The sequence below is a fragment of the Neolamprologus brichardi genome, chromosome 3, assembly GCF_056152115.1.
Source record: "Neolamprologus brichardi isolate AB-2024 chromosome 3, ASM5615211v1, whole genome shotgun sequence".
Taxonomy (NCBI): domain Eukaryota; kingdom Metazoa; phylum Chordata; class Actinopteri; order Cichliformes; family Cichlidae; genus Neolamprologus; species Neolamprologus brichardi.
The window spans coordinates 53,185,136-53,200,001 of NC_142106.1; the positions used below are offsets into that span (position 1 = coordinate 53,185,136).

At 42.9% G+C, this 14,866-nt stretch overlaps 1 protein-coding gene across 1 annotated transcript in view; it reads right to left on the bottom strand.

Moving 5' to 3' along the window:
• LOC148105814 (protein NLRC3-like) overlaps window positions 1-14,866 on the bottom strand; it is a 49,687-nt gene that overhangs the window by 22,542 nt on the left and 12,279 nt on the right. The window contains exons 5-9 of the mRNA XM_087838399.1: window positions 14,224-14,770; window positions 12,613-13,890; window positions 10,908-11,084; window positions 8,993-9,166; window positions 7,392-7,565 (exon numbers count right to left, since the gene is read on the bottom strand). Of these exons, the coding sequence (XP_087694525.1) occupies window positions 7,392-7,565; window positions 8,993-9,166; window positions 10,908-11,084; window positions 12,613-13,890; window positions 14,224-14,770 (2,350 nt within the window). The remainder of the gene's footprint in view (window positions 1-7,391; window positions 7,566-8,992; window positions 9,167-10,907; window positions 11,085-12,612; window positions 13,891-14,223; window positions 14,771-14,866) is intronic.

Here is a 14,866-nt window from a genome sequence, read left to right on the forward strand (position 1 = left end):
AAGTATTTCTTTGTGCCCCCCTTTCCCTGGTAATGCCCTACCTGCCCCTGGTGGTAGGATCCTGGTGTTATCTGTCTCTCAGAAACAGTTCATAACTTCCCTTCAACTCATTCATGTCACCTAAAAAGGTAAACCTGTTTCTCCATCACCTGTTCAGCTCTGATGATTCAGTAAGGACATCTCCTGGTTTCATCTTCATGTTTCCCTCTCACCACATATCCAAACCGATATCATGACTGTGGTGTTTTTAATAAAACATCAGTAGTAGTGAGCAAGCTTCTTTATTTTAACGTGGCTCACATCCATGCATGTAAAAACATAACCTGCTGCTGCTTCTACGACACAGTATATATCACAATTTGGTTAGACGGCCCCCTAGTGGTGAAGCTGAACTAACCCACATAACTCCTATCAACACATCCCCTTTTCTTTAGATGTTAACTCTGGACAACACTGTGGAAACATACCTAACACTGCATAGCTTGAATTACATCACAAACATTTGTGACAGTGTAAACTACTGAACACACAATAATGCAGAAAGTTCCTTTTTGATATATGTATATATATCTAGCTATATATGTATACACCAACATGTGTGTGTGTGTATGTATGTATGTATATATATATATATATATATATATATATATATATATATATATATATATATATATATACATATGCTTAAAGGTTTAGTCTATCAGGTGGTTTGATAGAGCGTGCTGATCTTCTTACAATGGGTGACTGGTCTCTTTGCTCCACACTGTCCTTCACAGGTGTTGTTGGTTTAGGTGGTGTGTTGTTGTCATCACACTGTCCTTCCAATGGTCCCACTGTCTTTTGAGTGTACAGTAAACTCCTCCGATTTCTCCTTAATATCAGTCCATCTTCAGTTTTCACATTGTATGATCTTGGGTTTACCTCCTCCAGTACAGTTGCTCTCTTTGTCCAGATGTTTGCATCTTCCACTCTAACTGCTTCATTGGGTGCGAGTGGTTTTAGACTTTTTGAGGACTTGTCAAAGTTGACCTTTTGTCTCTTCTGCAACTGTTTCATTTTGTCTCTCACTTGTTTGTGTTTCCTGGTTGTTGTGTAAGGAAGAGTGGTCCGTAGTTTTCTTCCCATTAATATTTCTGCTGGTGACTTGCCATGCTCCAGTGGTGATGCTCTGTAGCTCAGTAGTGCCAAATAAGGATCTGCCTTACTATCTTGTGCTTTCTTTAGTAACTGTTTCACAATGTGCACACCGTTCTCTGCTTTCCCATTGGACTGTGGATGCAGGGGGCTTGAGGTCACATGTTTAAAGTCATATTCCTGAGCAAATAGTTGGAATTCTCTACAACTATAGCAAGGTCCATTGTCACTATGAACAATCTGTGGTATCCCATGTCTTGCAAATATTGATTTCATGTGCGTTATGACACAAGTAGCTGACATGTTGGACAATCATGCCATCTCTGGATAGTTTGACAAGTAATCAATAACCAGCAGGTAGTTTTTTTTCTCCCAGGTGGAAAATGTCTGTTCCGACTTTCTGCCATTGTTCCTCTGGTATGTCTGTTATGGTCAGAGGTTCTTTTGGTTGTTTGGCCTGGTGTTTGATACACGTATCACAAGTTGAAACCATTTTCTCAATGTCTGCATTTATACCTGCTCAATAGACTGCTGTTCTGGCTCTCCGTTTGCATTTCTCTATGCCTAGATGTCCCTCATGCAATCTTTTCAGGATGTCTCCCCTCAGTGAGTGTGGAATTACTACTCTGTTTTGTCTTAGCAGAAGTCCATTCACAACACTTAATTCTGCTCTTATGTTGTACTATGTTTTGCATTAACCTCTTGGCCATTTCCCATTCAACAGTGTTATAACTCTTTGCAGACTAGAGTCCTTTTGTGTTTCAGCCTTGATCTGATGTGATTTTCTGTCTGACATAGGAAGTGACTCTGCTAACAGGTTTACATGTATATTTACATACATCTCTGTGGAGCTGTGCTCTTTGTTTGGGGTTGTGGCCCTAGAGAGCGCATCTGGTAACACAATGTGTTTACCTGGTGTGTAGATCAAGTTGAAATCATAGCACTGTAGCTTCATCATCAATCTTTGAATGCGTGGAGACATTTCACTTAAGTTTTTCTTGATTATGGCTATCAATGGCTTGTGATCAGTCTCTGCCACAAATGTTGGCAAACCATAGATATAGGTGTGGAACTTTTCAAATCCAAAAACAAGCCCCAATGTCTCTTTTTCTATTTGGGCATAGCGAGATTTTGTCTCTGTCATTGCTCTTGAGGCATATGCCACTGGCCTCCAGTGGTCTCCATAAGCCTGCAACAGCACTGCGCCGATCCCGGCCTTCAATGCATCTGTTGACACTTTTGTTTTTCTTTTTGGATCAAAATACGCTAAAACTGGCTCTATTGTAAGTGTCTTTTTCAGTTGTTGCCACTCGTTTTCCAGTTCTTTATTCCATCTGAACTCGCAGCTATTGTGTAGAAGCTGTCTTAGGTGAACTGTTTTGGCTGCCAGGCTTGGGATGAATATCCCAATAAAGTTAACCATTCCTAGGATTCTCAACACACCTTTTTTATCTTCAGGACGTGGCATTTCCAGTATAGCTCGTAGTTTTTCCTTGTCCGGCTCGATGCCTTCGGCTGTCAGCTTGTCACCGAGAAAGGTAATGTCACCCACGCCAAACTGACATTTTGCTCTGTTCAGTTTAAGTCCATAACGTTTCACTCTTTCCAAAACCTTTACTAGTGTCTCATTGTGCTGCTGTGGTGTGGATCCCCACAAAATGATGTCGTCCATATAAACTCTGACTCCCTCGATTCCTTCGATCATATGCTCCATGGTCCTGTGGAGGAGGATCAGGAGCTGAAGAAATTCCAAAAGGCATTCTCAAGAAGCAGTAACGCCCAAATTGCGTGTTGAACGTGCAGTATTTTGTACTTTCCTCGTGAAGCTTGAGTTGCCAAAATCCTTGAGACGCATCTAGTTTGCTGGTATCGCATCTGGTAATGCTCTCTTTGTATGTTAGCATTTAAGTCTTTCGGATCCATGCAGACTCTAAGAGCACCAGTTGGTTTTTTAATGCACACCATGGAGTTAACCCATTCAGTAGGTTCTTCAACTTTTCTTATAACTTCCAGTGCCTCCATCCGCTCTAGTTCCTCTTTAAGCTTGTCTTTAAGAGCAGCTGGAACACGTCGAGGTGCATGAACCACAGGCTGAGCCCCTTCTTTCAGCTTTATCTTGTAGGTGAAGGGTAAGACTCCAAACCCCTTGAATATGTCTGGGTACAGATCCACTATTTCCTTCACACTTTTGGGCTCAGAGCTGTTTATACTGTATACCCGTCTGACTAGGCCGAGTCTCTCACATGCTTTATCTCCCAACAGAGATTCATGTCCCTCCGGCACAATGATAAACATCAGACTGTGATATTTTCCTTTTACTTGTACCCTGAGCCTGCATTTACCTTTGGTTTTGATTGGTTCTCCATTATATGCTTGGAGTAAACTGTTATTTTGGAATATGTGTGGTTTCGTTTTCATTGCTTTCACATCCAGCTCATTCACCAGATTAGCCTTGGCTCCTGTGTCCAGTTTGAAAGTTACCAGGGCTCCATTCACTGGTAACATCTGTCCATTTGTCCTGCTTCACTGTACTGACTGCAGGTTGGTCCATGGGTGTATCGTGCTGCATTACCATTCCCACAAAAAACGTGTCACTGAGAGTAGTTTCTTCTACTGTGTGTACTCTTTCTTTTTGCTTATTCTTTGAAAAACATTCCTTGGCAAAATGGTTTTGTCCATTGCATTTTTTGCATATTTTACCATAAGCTGAGCATTGTTTCCTTCCATGTTTTGTGCCACATCTTTTGCACAAGAAATTGTCTTTTGATTCTTTCTGTTCTTTTTTGTACGTGTGCCCTGCCTGCCGTGTATTAACTGCAGCTACAGCTGTGCTTTCCGTGTCTGTTTCCCTCAGCAACCCACTGAAGGTTTTTGCATGTTGTATTGCGAGCTCACTGGCATGACATACTTTCACAGCACTTGCTAGAGTCAGATCCGCCTCTCTCAGAAGCCTCACTCTTATCTTTGTATCTTTTATTCCAAATACGACCTGATCTCTTATCATAGATTCTTGCAGCTGTCCAAAATTGCATTTTCTTGCCTTTAACTTGAGGTCAGACAGAAACGTATCAAAACTCTCTGACGGTTGTTGTATACGTGACCGAAAGACGTACCTCTCAAATGTTTCATTCTTTTTGGGTGAACAGTGTTCATCAAACTTTCTCACTACTTCGTCAAACTTTTCTTTGTCTTCTGCATTTGCGAACACAAACGTGTTATATACTTCCACCGCTTGTGGACCTGCTACGGTACGAAGCAGTGCAATCTTCCGTGTATCAGGCTTACTATCTAGGCCGACAGCTTGCAGGTATAGCATAAACCGCTGTTTAAAAGTTCGCCACTCACAGTCCACATTTCCGTTCCAGTTGACGGCATCTGGCGGCTTAACACTGTCCATGATGACCTGCTTTACTGGTTCACTCTTGGTACCATGTCGTGTTTTTAATAAAACATCAGTAGTAGTGAGCAAGCTTCTTTATTTTAACGTGGATCACATCCATGGATGTAAAAACATTACCAGCCGCTGCTTCTACGACACAGTATATATCACAATTTGGTTAGACAGCCCCCTAGTGGTGAAGCTGAACTAACCCACATAACTCCTATCAACACAATGACCAGCAGCTTTACAGCTGTGGCTCCAGCAGACATCAGCTGATACTAGAAATTAATATTAAATAAATTCTAACAACAGCTGATAAAGCTTAAAAGTGCTGCTGTTGTTTAGCGCAACATCCGCTGGTTTCCTCTTTCTGGCGCAAATTCAGCGATTAAAAAAACAAGAGAGAAAAGCCGATCAGCTGATCATTGATCAGTTTCATGATTGAAGTAGCAACAGGAGAGGGAGGGGGAGAGAATGACAGTGTAAAGAAACAGAATAAATCCAGATTTGTGTGTTTTCGATTCTAGCTGAAGTCCTTGGACAAACTGCGTTCCTTCTCAGCTCAAAACGAAACGCGTAATATTTTCTCTGAATACGAGACAATTCTGTTTTTTCCGGGACGGTTGGAAGCTCTACTAAAATAAAGTTCACTGTCAGTAACATCATAGCACCCACCAGCTGTATTCAATTCAATTCAATTCAATTTTTTTTATATAGCACCTCAAGGCGAAACTCCGTCAAGCTAGCTAGTACGCAGTACGAGTTATTGTAACTGACTGTAAAAAGTCAGCACAGGAAAATAAACTCCACCTAAACTTGGTTTATATCTGACCCAGATAGACTGCAGGTCATAACTTCTTATCTGAAGTTCAGTTCACCTGACACTCGGACCGGCGGCCGCCTCGGGTCTCTCCTCCTCCTGCCTCCCCTTTCCCTCATCCAACTGCTGCCTCTGTGGAAGCTCTGCCATAGCCACCACCAAATAACTGACTTATTTTTACACATCGACCAGCATCAGCGACCGCCAATCCACCACCTTCCATCGTTATACCGTTACAAAAAAAAAAAAAATCATAAAAAAACATCATCGGCCCATAAAAACAAAAAATCACCATCGGTATGCCCGATGGCCAGTCCAGCTATGGTCGTGCTATCAGGTAACCCTTCACGTGCCAGCTGTGACACGCTTTCCCAGGGTTGCCGACCCCTGCTCTAAAGCATCTGATTTGGATTCCTGAGATCAAATATATTTTCCTTTGGCTTTGTTTTCTTCCCATTTGTGGCTTTAATGTAGTGTTACATCCTGTTTGTTTGCTTCCATCTGTATACATGTCCAGATTCACTGTTATGTTTCTATTCTTACATTGCTGTGTGATCACTGTTCCCTCTGCTAACTGATGTGACCTTTTGTATCTTACACTGATACTTGTCATATTTGTATCTGCACCTAAAAGATAAAAATAAAAAAGTTTTCCATGCTAAAACACAGCTCCACCTCCTGCAGTTCTCCCTCTGAACCACTAGATGTCTCTGTTATCTAAATGAAGACGTGCAGCACAGCAACCAAAGTAGCGCTCAGATCACACGTGTCCTGTTATTATGTATAAAAGCATGAAACAGGTGAGACAGGTGGGATCAATATTAATCTTGTGGAAATATATGAAAAAGCCACAGAAGAGTGAAAACATTTCGTGTTTCTAGAAAGATCTTTCAGCTCATAGCTGCTCACAGACTGTATTTACAAGTGACAAACTGCAACTCTACAGTACATCTACAGTATATATCAAATATATTCTGTATTCAAATCTATTGAGTGATGATTGAAAGTCTATCCAGGTGAGTTTGATCCAGAAGGGTCTGAAGCCAGAGTCAGACAGAGACTGTGCAGAGACTGTAGAAGGACAGAGCAGCAGCAGAGCAGTCCAGATACACTGATGATCCTCTGTCAGATCCAGAGGGACACACAGGGATGATGCTGGACTCTACATCGTGTCTGACAGTGGAGCTGTTCTCAGAGCAGTTCACTCTGCAGCACTGACAGTCATCTGCACTTCTTCTCATTCCTCTGTCAGTCACTGCTGGATGAAGCTCTCCTCTCCACCTCCCAGTAACATGGCCCAGTCAGAGTGTCTCTACACACAAGCTGCTGCTGCTTCAACCTCTCAGGATCATCAGGACACAGCTCCTCCTCTCTCAGCACACACACCGTCCTGTTTACCATCATCACCAACACCTGAAGAGAGAAGAAGGAAGAGCAGAGGAGATAAACGAGTGTTTCCAGAGACTCTTCATCAGCTGTCAGTCAGTGATGCAGCACATCCAGTATAAAGAGCAGCAGGGACTTCAGTGCTGGGACTGTACTAGGACTCATTGTTGCTTCACTTTTTCCTGAAGCAACTCCTAGTTTGAGTTTGGACTTTCATTCATTAGAAGAACCTTGGTGTGTCCACTCTGAGCTCTGTAGGAACCCCAACAACAAGCCCAACAATCCAGATGGACAGTTCCAGCTGTTAACTGGAGGAATTCCATCCAAACATCTGCTCTCACTAAATTCTTCCTCACCTACAGACTGTGTTCTTCACTGCTTTAAACTTGGAAATGAATGCAGTCATTGGTCTGCGTGCTGCTTTGTTCAGAGAGCTGATTGGCTGTTGACAGCGTTTGATCAGAGCGTGTCAGCCGTTACTATGGTGACCATAAAGGTGAAAAACAGGAAGCGTTTGTGTCCAATCCTGAAGCCTGTTACCATTCTCCTCTCAGAGCTTCACTGAGAAGCTGCAGCTTTACAGGAAACACTGGATCTTTGTTTCATACTGACTGTGTTTAGTACAATACTGCTGACAGCACCACCCACTCACTCCATCAATCTACTTACACAAGAGTCTCCAGTATGTAGTCTGGACTTTTCTTAAGATCAGACAGCTGCTTCACATCTGGATCCTTAAGGTTGTTTCCCGACAGGAACAGCTGTCTCAGATGGGAGGGGTTGGACTTCAGCGCGGCTGCCAGATAATCACAGCTGATCTTTGACAAACCACAGAAACTCAATCTGTATAAAGAATGAAAGATGTAAGTTTATTAGAAAAAGTGTGAGCTTGAAATCATTCAGTGTTTCATCATCTGTTCAGAGCTGAAGAAGGTTCAGAATGTAGAAGTTTAGAAAATGGAAACTCCAAACAGCTGAAGTCAACAGGAAGCAGCTTCAAACAAGAAACTGTGCAGAGTTTCAGACTATATGTCCTGATGCAGCCATTTGGATTTTGGAGAATTGAATCTCTGTTCTGTGACTAAGTCCTTGAATCATTTCTTCCAGTTGGTCCAACAAGACAGACTAAGTATTGGACATGTGTTGTGGCTCCATTAGGGGAGCTTCTAAATGCGATGTGATGGCCCCTCTGGGTCTGTCAGGTCATAGGACTGAAGAGAGCTCAAACTGGGCACACAGTTGTTCCAGTCTGGACCAAAGACTCTATACTGGGACTGAGGGACTGCTTTGACTGCACCCACTGGGATTTAAAGGCTTATGTTCTCACTTAGATCATCGATTTCTACTTACATTTCTTTCTTTGAAAAATGGGGAATACTTTGGAAACAGGAAGTATTTCCCCCAATAAGCAGCCCTGGATTAGTAAATCACTCCAACATGTTCTCAGGCAGAAGAAGCTGTCTTGGAAAGGAATGAAGTCCATGGTGGAGATGCAGAACAAGGAGCAAAGATGAATGCGATGCTGAATCAGCAGAAGACTTGGACTCATTTGATTCCAGCTTTGATATCATTGATACCTGTAAGCTGATCCCTGCTGAGCCAAAGCACTTTTTCATTTACAAATTACAACCTTTAATAGAAACCTATTGGTCAGCATCTTATTAGCCTGCTGTTAGCTTCATTCCACAGAAAACTGAGAGAAACTAACAGAGTTGATAAAGAATAAAGATAAATGTGCTGATTTAAAGCCTTTGAAGTGCTTCAGATGATCTCTGTCCACTTCTGTCCAGTCATTCATTCATGTAAGCTTTCTAATGCAGCTTTGATCTTCATAGTCTGCTTTATGAAACTCATTCTAACCCTGAATGTCAGAGTGTTCCTCCTTCTCTTTCCCATCATTCATGCTGGCAGTGGAGGAGATTTGGATGTTGGACTGTGTTTTGGATGATGTGTGTATGTTTGCGTTGGACTGCTGTCTGTAAAGCAAACACTTTGGATTTCAGTGTCAGACAGACTTTAAGGTGGAATGAAGAGTTGGAGAGTTTCACAGTGAATTATCCAGTGGAGGATTTTTCTTCTTCTTTGACGGTTTGAAATGTGAACATTGTTCTGCTGCAGACAGTGGACTAAACCAGAGAAGAAGAAAACAGACTTTACCATGAAGATCCTAACTGTGGATCAGTATAATATCAGCCTGATGTCTGCAGTTTAGTGTCAGCACAACTTTCACATCATATTCATCTCAGCACAACTAAAACATGCTGACTGACCTCAGAGTTTCAAGACCACATCCTGGACTCTCCAGGAAACCACACAGATGCTTCACTCCTGAATCCTGCAGCTTGTTGTTGTACAGGTCCAGCTCTCTCAGATGGGAGGTGTTGGACTTCAGCGCTGCTGCCAGATAATCACAGCTGATCTCTGACAAACCACAACCCCACAATCTGTATAAAGAATGAAAGATGTAAGTTTATTAGGCAAAGTGTGAGCTTGAAATCATTCAGTGTTTCATCATCTGTTCAGAGCTGAAGAAGGTTCAGAATGTAGAAGTTTAGAAAATGGAAACTCCAAACAGCTGAAGCCAACAGGAAGCAGCTTCAAAAAAACACAACAAGAGAAAAAACTCTGAATGTTTCACATTAAAGTCGTACATTTCTCATAAAAACAGCAAAAAGAATTGAAAAAGTCGTGTTTTTCCTTCCAGGAACCACAAGGCTTCACTTTTAAAGGTGAAGTGTGAAAGAAATGGACATATTTGAAGTTGAACACCTTTTTCTAGTCACATTATTAAAGCAGACAAACTACAAGCTCATTTTCATTCCAACAAGTCATCTTCTGACCTGGACTAACAACACTGGTCTCTATGTGCAGCTGGCTGTGAGACCAGTGCTCAGGGACCGTCTACAAAGTGCAACACTGAAAGAACATCAAACACTAATTTGCTTCCATCATCCAACCTGAAGAGGAAACAGAGAAGGCACCCCTTCAAAGTAAAAGCTGCTCCGTTTGGACACTATATCAAAGAAAGTCTACAGTATAACATAGAAAAGACAGAACAAAGTTTGGGTTGTTTTTAAATTGTGCAGAAATGAAACTACACTAAGCTCAATTATGTGACAGACATTTCATCCCATGTCAGTTTGGCCTCATCCTGGACCGGATTATCCAGCACACACTCTGACCACAGGCCCAGGGGCCACGCACAGCTGGGCTCCATCCAAGAGACAGGAAACAAACCAACACAATAATAAAAAGCACCATGTGATCTTCTTACATCTTCAAGACAAACATAGTAAAAACATGAGCATATTTGTTTCCTGATAAAATGATGTGACAGGTAGAACAGAGTAAAGTGGTGGTGTTACAGCCTTTCTCCCCTCTGCTGCCGAGGCTGTTAGTCTCTCCCTAACTCAGCTACAGGACTTCCAAATGAATGAAAGCAGCAGACGTGGCTTTACAAATGAAAGAGGAAGAGGAGAAGAAGAGGAGAGGGAGGCCACCCTGACCATCAGCTGAAAACATCACACTTCCATTAAAGTTGGTGAGAAAATGTTGAGCAGGATGAGCTGTTGGCTAATCTGGAGGCTGTAGAAGCAGCTCACAGTCACAGTGGATTTCCACTTATGAAAAAGCTCTGGCTGCTTCATTTCTCATCTCATATCAGAGACTTTAATGCTTCACTGAAGCTGTACTGTGATGCTTCCATATTCCAGTGAGGCCTCCATAACGATTTCAGCTGTTCTGTACAAACACGGTGTGCCCTGTATGGCTCAAAGTCTCTGCAGCCTGTTTTTATCTGCTATCATCAGATCTTCATCATCCTCATTCACATCCCTCACACACTCTACAGCCTCATCAGCACTGACTTCATCTTCACTGACTGATGGAGCACAACATGAACCTGTGGAGGCTGAAACACTGTCCTGTCAAACATCTCCCCGTCACCACTCCACTTCTGTCAGCCTTTAAATGAACCCTGCTCAAGTCTGTCACTTCTATTTGGAGCCAAAAGGAAAAACTGTTTTTCAGTCGTTTGGAAAGACACAACATTTCTGAAAGCACTCAAACTTCTTCACATTTGTCTTCAGACACATCCTGAACATTTAGGAACTAAAGAAAGTTTCAAACATCAATCAAAGACCTGAAATATAGAAAAACTACAACAGCCGCAGTCAGTGAACTCACCTCAGAGTTTCCAGTCGACAGTTTGGACTCTCCAGTCCAGCACACAGAAGCTTCACACCTGAATCCTTCATGTTGAGGTTCTCACTCATGTCCAGTTCTGTCAGATGGGAGGGGTTGGACTTCAGAGCTGAGGCCACAACTTCACAGTGAGACTCTGAGAGTCCACACTGAGTCAGTCTGTGATGATAGAAAATATAAAATGTGTTATTATAAAAGCAGAAAATCTGCATTATAAACACAGACTGAATGTATATGGAGACAAAACAGAGTGAGGTCTTAATCTGATGAATCTGCTCTTCACATCTGTGCTTCAGCTCCTCTCACTGTGTTTGACATGACGCAACGATTGAGTCTCTCTCAGACCTGCAGACTTTTAATGAGAATCTTTGTTTGGCTTTAATCTGCAGATGAAGGAGGAAGATGGTGTCACATTTAGGCTTCCATAATGTCCACAGTCTGTCACTGAGATCTGATCCAGAGTCAGAGTGAAGACACACATTTGGACTGTTTCCTGTTTTGAATCCAGAACATTTTGAATGAGTTCAGCTCAGTGAAGAGTTCCAGCTGGAAAGATTATCTCTGTTTGCTACCTGATGTCAGGTACGACTGTTCACGTCGACACGCAGGAAAAACCTGCTGACTGTTACCAAACAGAGCAGAAATCTCATCACTGGACAATAATGATGAATGAACTCAGAGCTGCTGATATCAGATCTGATTTCAGGCGAACTAAACACAGAAATGATTGGCTCATTTTAGCTTCCTGAGCCATTATCTGCTGGTGCGTCGCTAGTTGGCAGAAAGTGATTTGTATTCCTGTTCAGGGCTTCAGTGTTTATGAGTCCAGATCCAGGTGACAGCAAGTCAAAATGATGTTACCTGTCTGTGTCCAGCAGCAGCCTGTATTCACTTTGAATATTGTTATAACCTGACATGGATCAGTTTGTCTTTGATTGGTTTGTAAATGTCACTGTTTCCATTGGACCAGAGTGACGGTACAAAGACAGAGAGGGAGAGAAAGGAGAGAGAGGATGGAGACAGCAAAGAGAGAGCAAACACAAACAGGTGAGAGTGGACAGGTGACCAAGGTCAGCAACCAATCAGAGAGCTTCTGTTTGACCCACAGTCACTGATGATGACTGCACATAACCAAGCAGTGTGTTACTCTGATATCAAATATGGATCCTGCTCTTATAATATAATAATAATAATCTTATAATAATGATCATCAGATGATATTATTGTGTTATTTTGTAGCTGAATACGATGTTTGTGTGATTATCAGTGAAAGAAGCTTTCAGGATGGAGGAGAGAGAGGACAGAGGGTGAAGTTAGAAACACTAAAAGGATTTTTCATGGATTTCATGGATGATTTGAGTGATTTCCAGCAGGACACTTAAACATGTCAGTGGACGTCCTAAAGAACATATTCACTGATATGAAACGTGTCATTGAACAGGATTAATATTAGTGGAAACATGGTGGAAACAGCTGTGACTGCATGGATGTGACACACTTCAAATCTGTTCTCCACTCTTGGATTTGGGATCCATGGAGCTGCTGCTGAGTCTGTACAATAAAGGAATGGTGTGGAAGGTTGCAGCGTACGGACACAAACACTTTGTGGTTACAATCTGATTTTATTTTCAAAATTAACTACTAACCTACACTGATCAATGATGTTAATGATCACATCTGGACTCACCCAGCCTTTCTGCAGTTCCTCACAGCTGGAATCAGTCTCAGTCGTCCCTGCTCTGATGTGTTGTACTTCTGCAGGTCAAACTCATCCAGAACCTCCTCTGACATCTGCAGCATGAAGGCCAGAGCTGAGCACTGGATCTCAGAGAGTTCCCTCCATCTGTTCTCTGACTTCAGGAACTCTTGGATCTCCTGAAATAATGAGAGGTGGTTCATCTCCATCAGACAGTGGAAGATGTTGATGCTTCTGTCAGGAGAGATTTCATCACTGTTCATCTTCTTCAGGTTGTTGATGACTCTCTGGATGGTTCCTAGACTGTTCTCTGTCTGACCCAGCAGACCTACTAAGAGTCTCTGGTTGGACTCCAGACAGAGGCCATGAAGGAAGCGAACAAACAGGTCCAGGTGGCCATTTTTACTCTGGAGGGATTTCTCCATGGCTCTCCTCAGGAATACATCAAGTGATTGTAGATCTTTGTTATCAAAAAGACTGGAAATCCTCTTCATTAAAGATTCTGATTTTTGAAACATCTTCAGCACCTTTGTCTTCCTTTTAGTGAGACAGTGGAACATGTAGACTGCAGCCAGAAACTCCTGGATGCTCAGATGAACAAAGCAGTAGACTGGTTTCTGGAAGATCACACACTCTCTTTTGAAGATCTCTGTACAAACTCCTGAGTACACCGAGGCCTCTGTCACATCCAGACCACACTGCTCCAGGTCTTCTTGGTAGAACATGATGTTTCCTTTCTCCAGATGTTCAAACGCCAGCCTCCCCAGCTTCAGAAGAACTTCCCTGTCACCTTCCGTCAGCTCCTGTGGACTCGTCTCATGTCCCTCATGGTACTTGTTCTTCTTCCTCTTTGTCTGAACCAGCAGGAAGTGTGAGTACATGTCAGTCAGGGTCTTGGGCAGCTCTCCTCTCTGCTCTGTAGTCAACATGTGCTCCAGAACTGTAGCAGTGATCCAGCAGAAGACTGGGATACTACACATGATGTGGAGGCTCCTGGATGTCTTCATGTGGGAGATGATTCTGCTGGACAGCTCTTCATCACTGAATCTCCTCCTGAAGTACTCCTCCTTCTGGGCGTCAGTGAAGCCTCGTACTTCTGTTAGCCTGTCAACACATGTAGGAGGGATCTGATTGGCTGCTGCAGGTCGGGAAGTTATCCAGACGAGAGCCGAGGGAAGCAGATTCCCCTGGATGAGGTTTGTCAGCAGCTGGCTGACTGATGACTTCTGTGTGACATCAGACAGCAGCTTCCTGTTGGTGAAATCCAATGTTCTCACTCACTATGTATTAACAGACCTCTCTGTATTGAATCGTATCTGTTATTAATCTCTGTCTCTCTTCCACAGCATGTCTTTATCCTGTCTTCCTTCTCTCACCCCAACCGGTCGCAGCAGATGGCCGCCCCTCCCTGAGCCTGGTTCTGCCGGAGGTTTCTTCCTGTTAAAAGGGAGTTTTTCCTTCCCACTGTCACCAAAGTGCTTGCTCATAGGGGGTCATATGATTGTTGGGCTTTTCTCTGTATCTATGAAGCGCCTTGAGGCGACATTTGTTGTGATTTGGCGCTATATAAATAAAATTGAATTGAATTGAATTGAATTCAATGAAAGTCTGCTTTCATCCAGGCCGTCAAAGATGAACAAAAGCTGAGAGACAGCCAGCTTCTCTGCTGTGACCTTCTGTAATGTTGGATGGAAAACATGGAGCAGCTCCAGAAGACTGTACTGCTCATCTCTGATCAGGTTCAGCTCCCTGAATGAAAGCAGAACCACCACACTGACATGTTGGTTCTCCAAGCCCTCTGCCCAGTCCAGAGTGAACTTCTGCACTGAGAAGGTTTTTCCAACACCAGCCACGCCGTTGGTCAGAACCACTCTGATGGGTCTCTGTTGGTCAGGTAAGGCTTTAAAGATGTCCTGGCACCTGATTGGACCGTCATGGAGGGCGTCCATCTTGGAAGCTGTCTCCAGCTGCCTCACCTCATGTTGGGTATGAACCTCTTCACTCTGTCCCTCTGTGATGTAGAGCTCAGTGTAGATACTGTTGAGGAGGGTTCTACTTCCTGTTTCATCACTTCCTTCAGTCACACGTTCACATCTCCTCCTCAGACTGATCTTATGTTCATCTAAAACCTCCTGCAGACCAACATCTGCTGAAAGAAAGAAAAACAATGAGACTAAGGAGAAAGAAAACTCTTCAATGTCTGAACAACACAAGAAGTCCAGTTTTCAGAAATGAGTCCATCAGC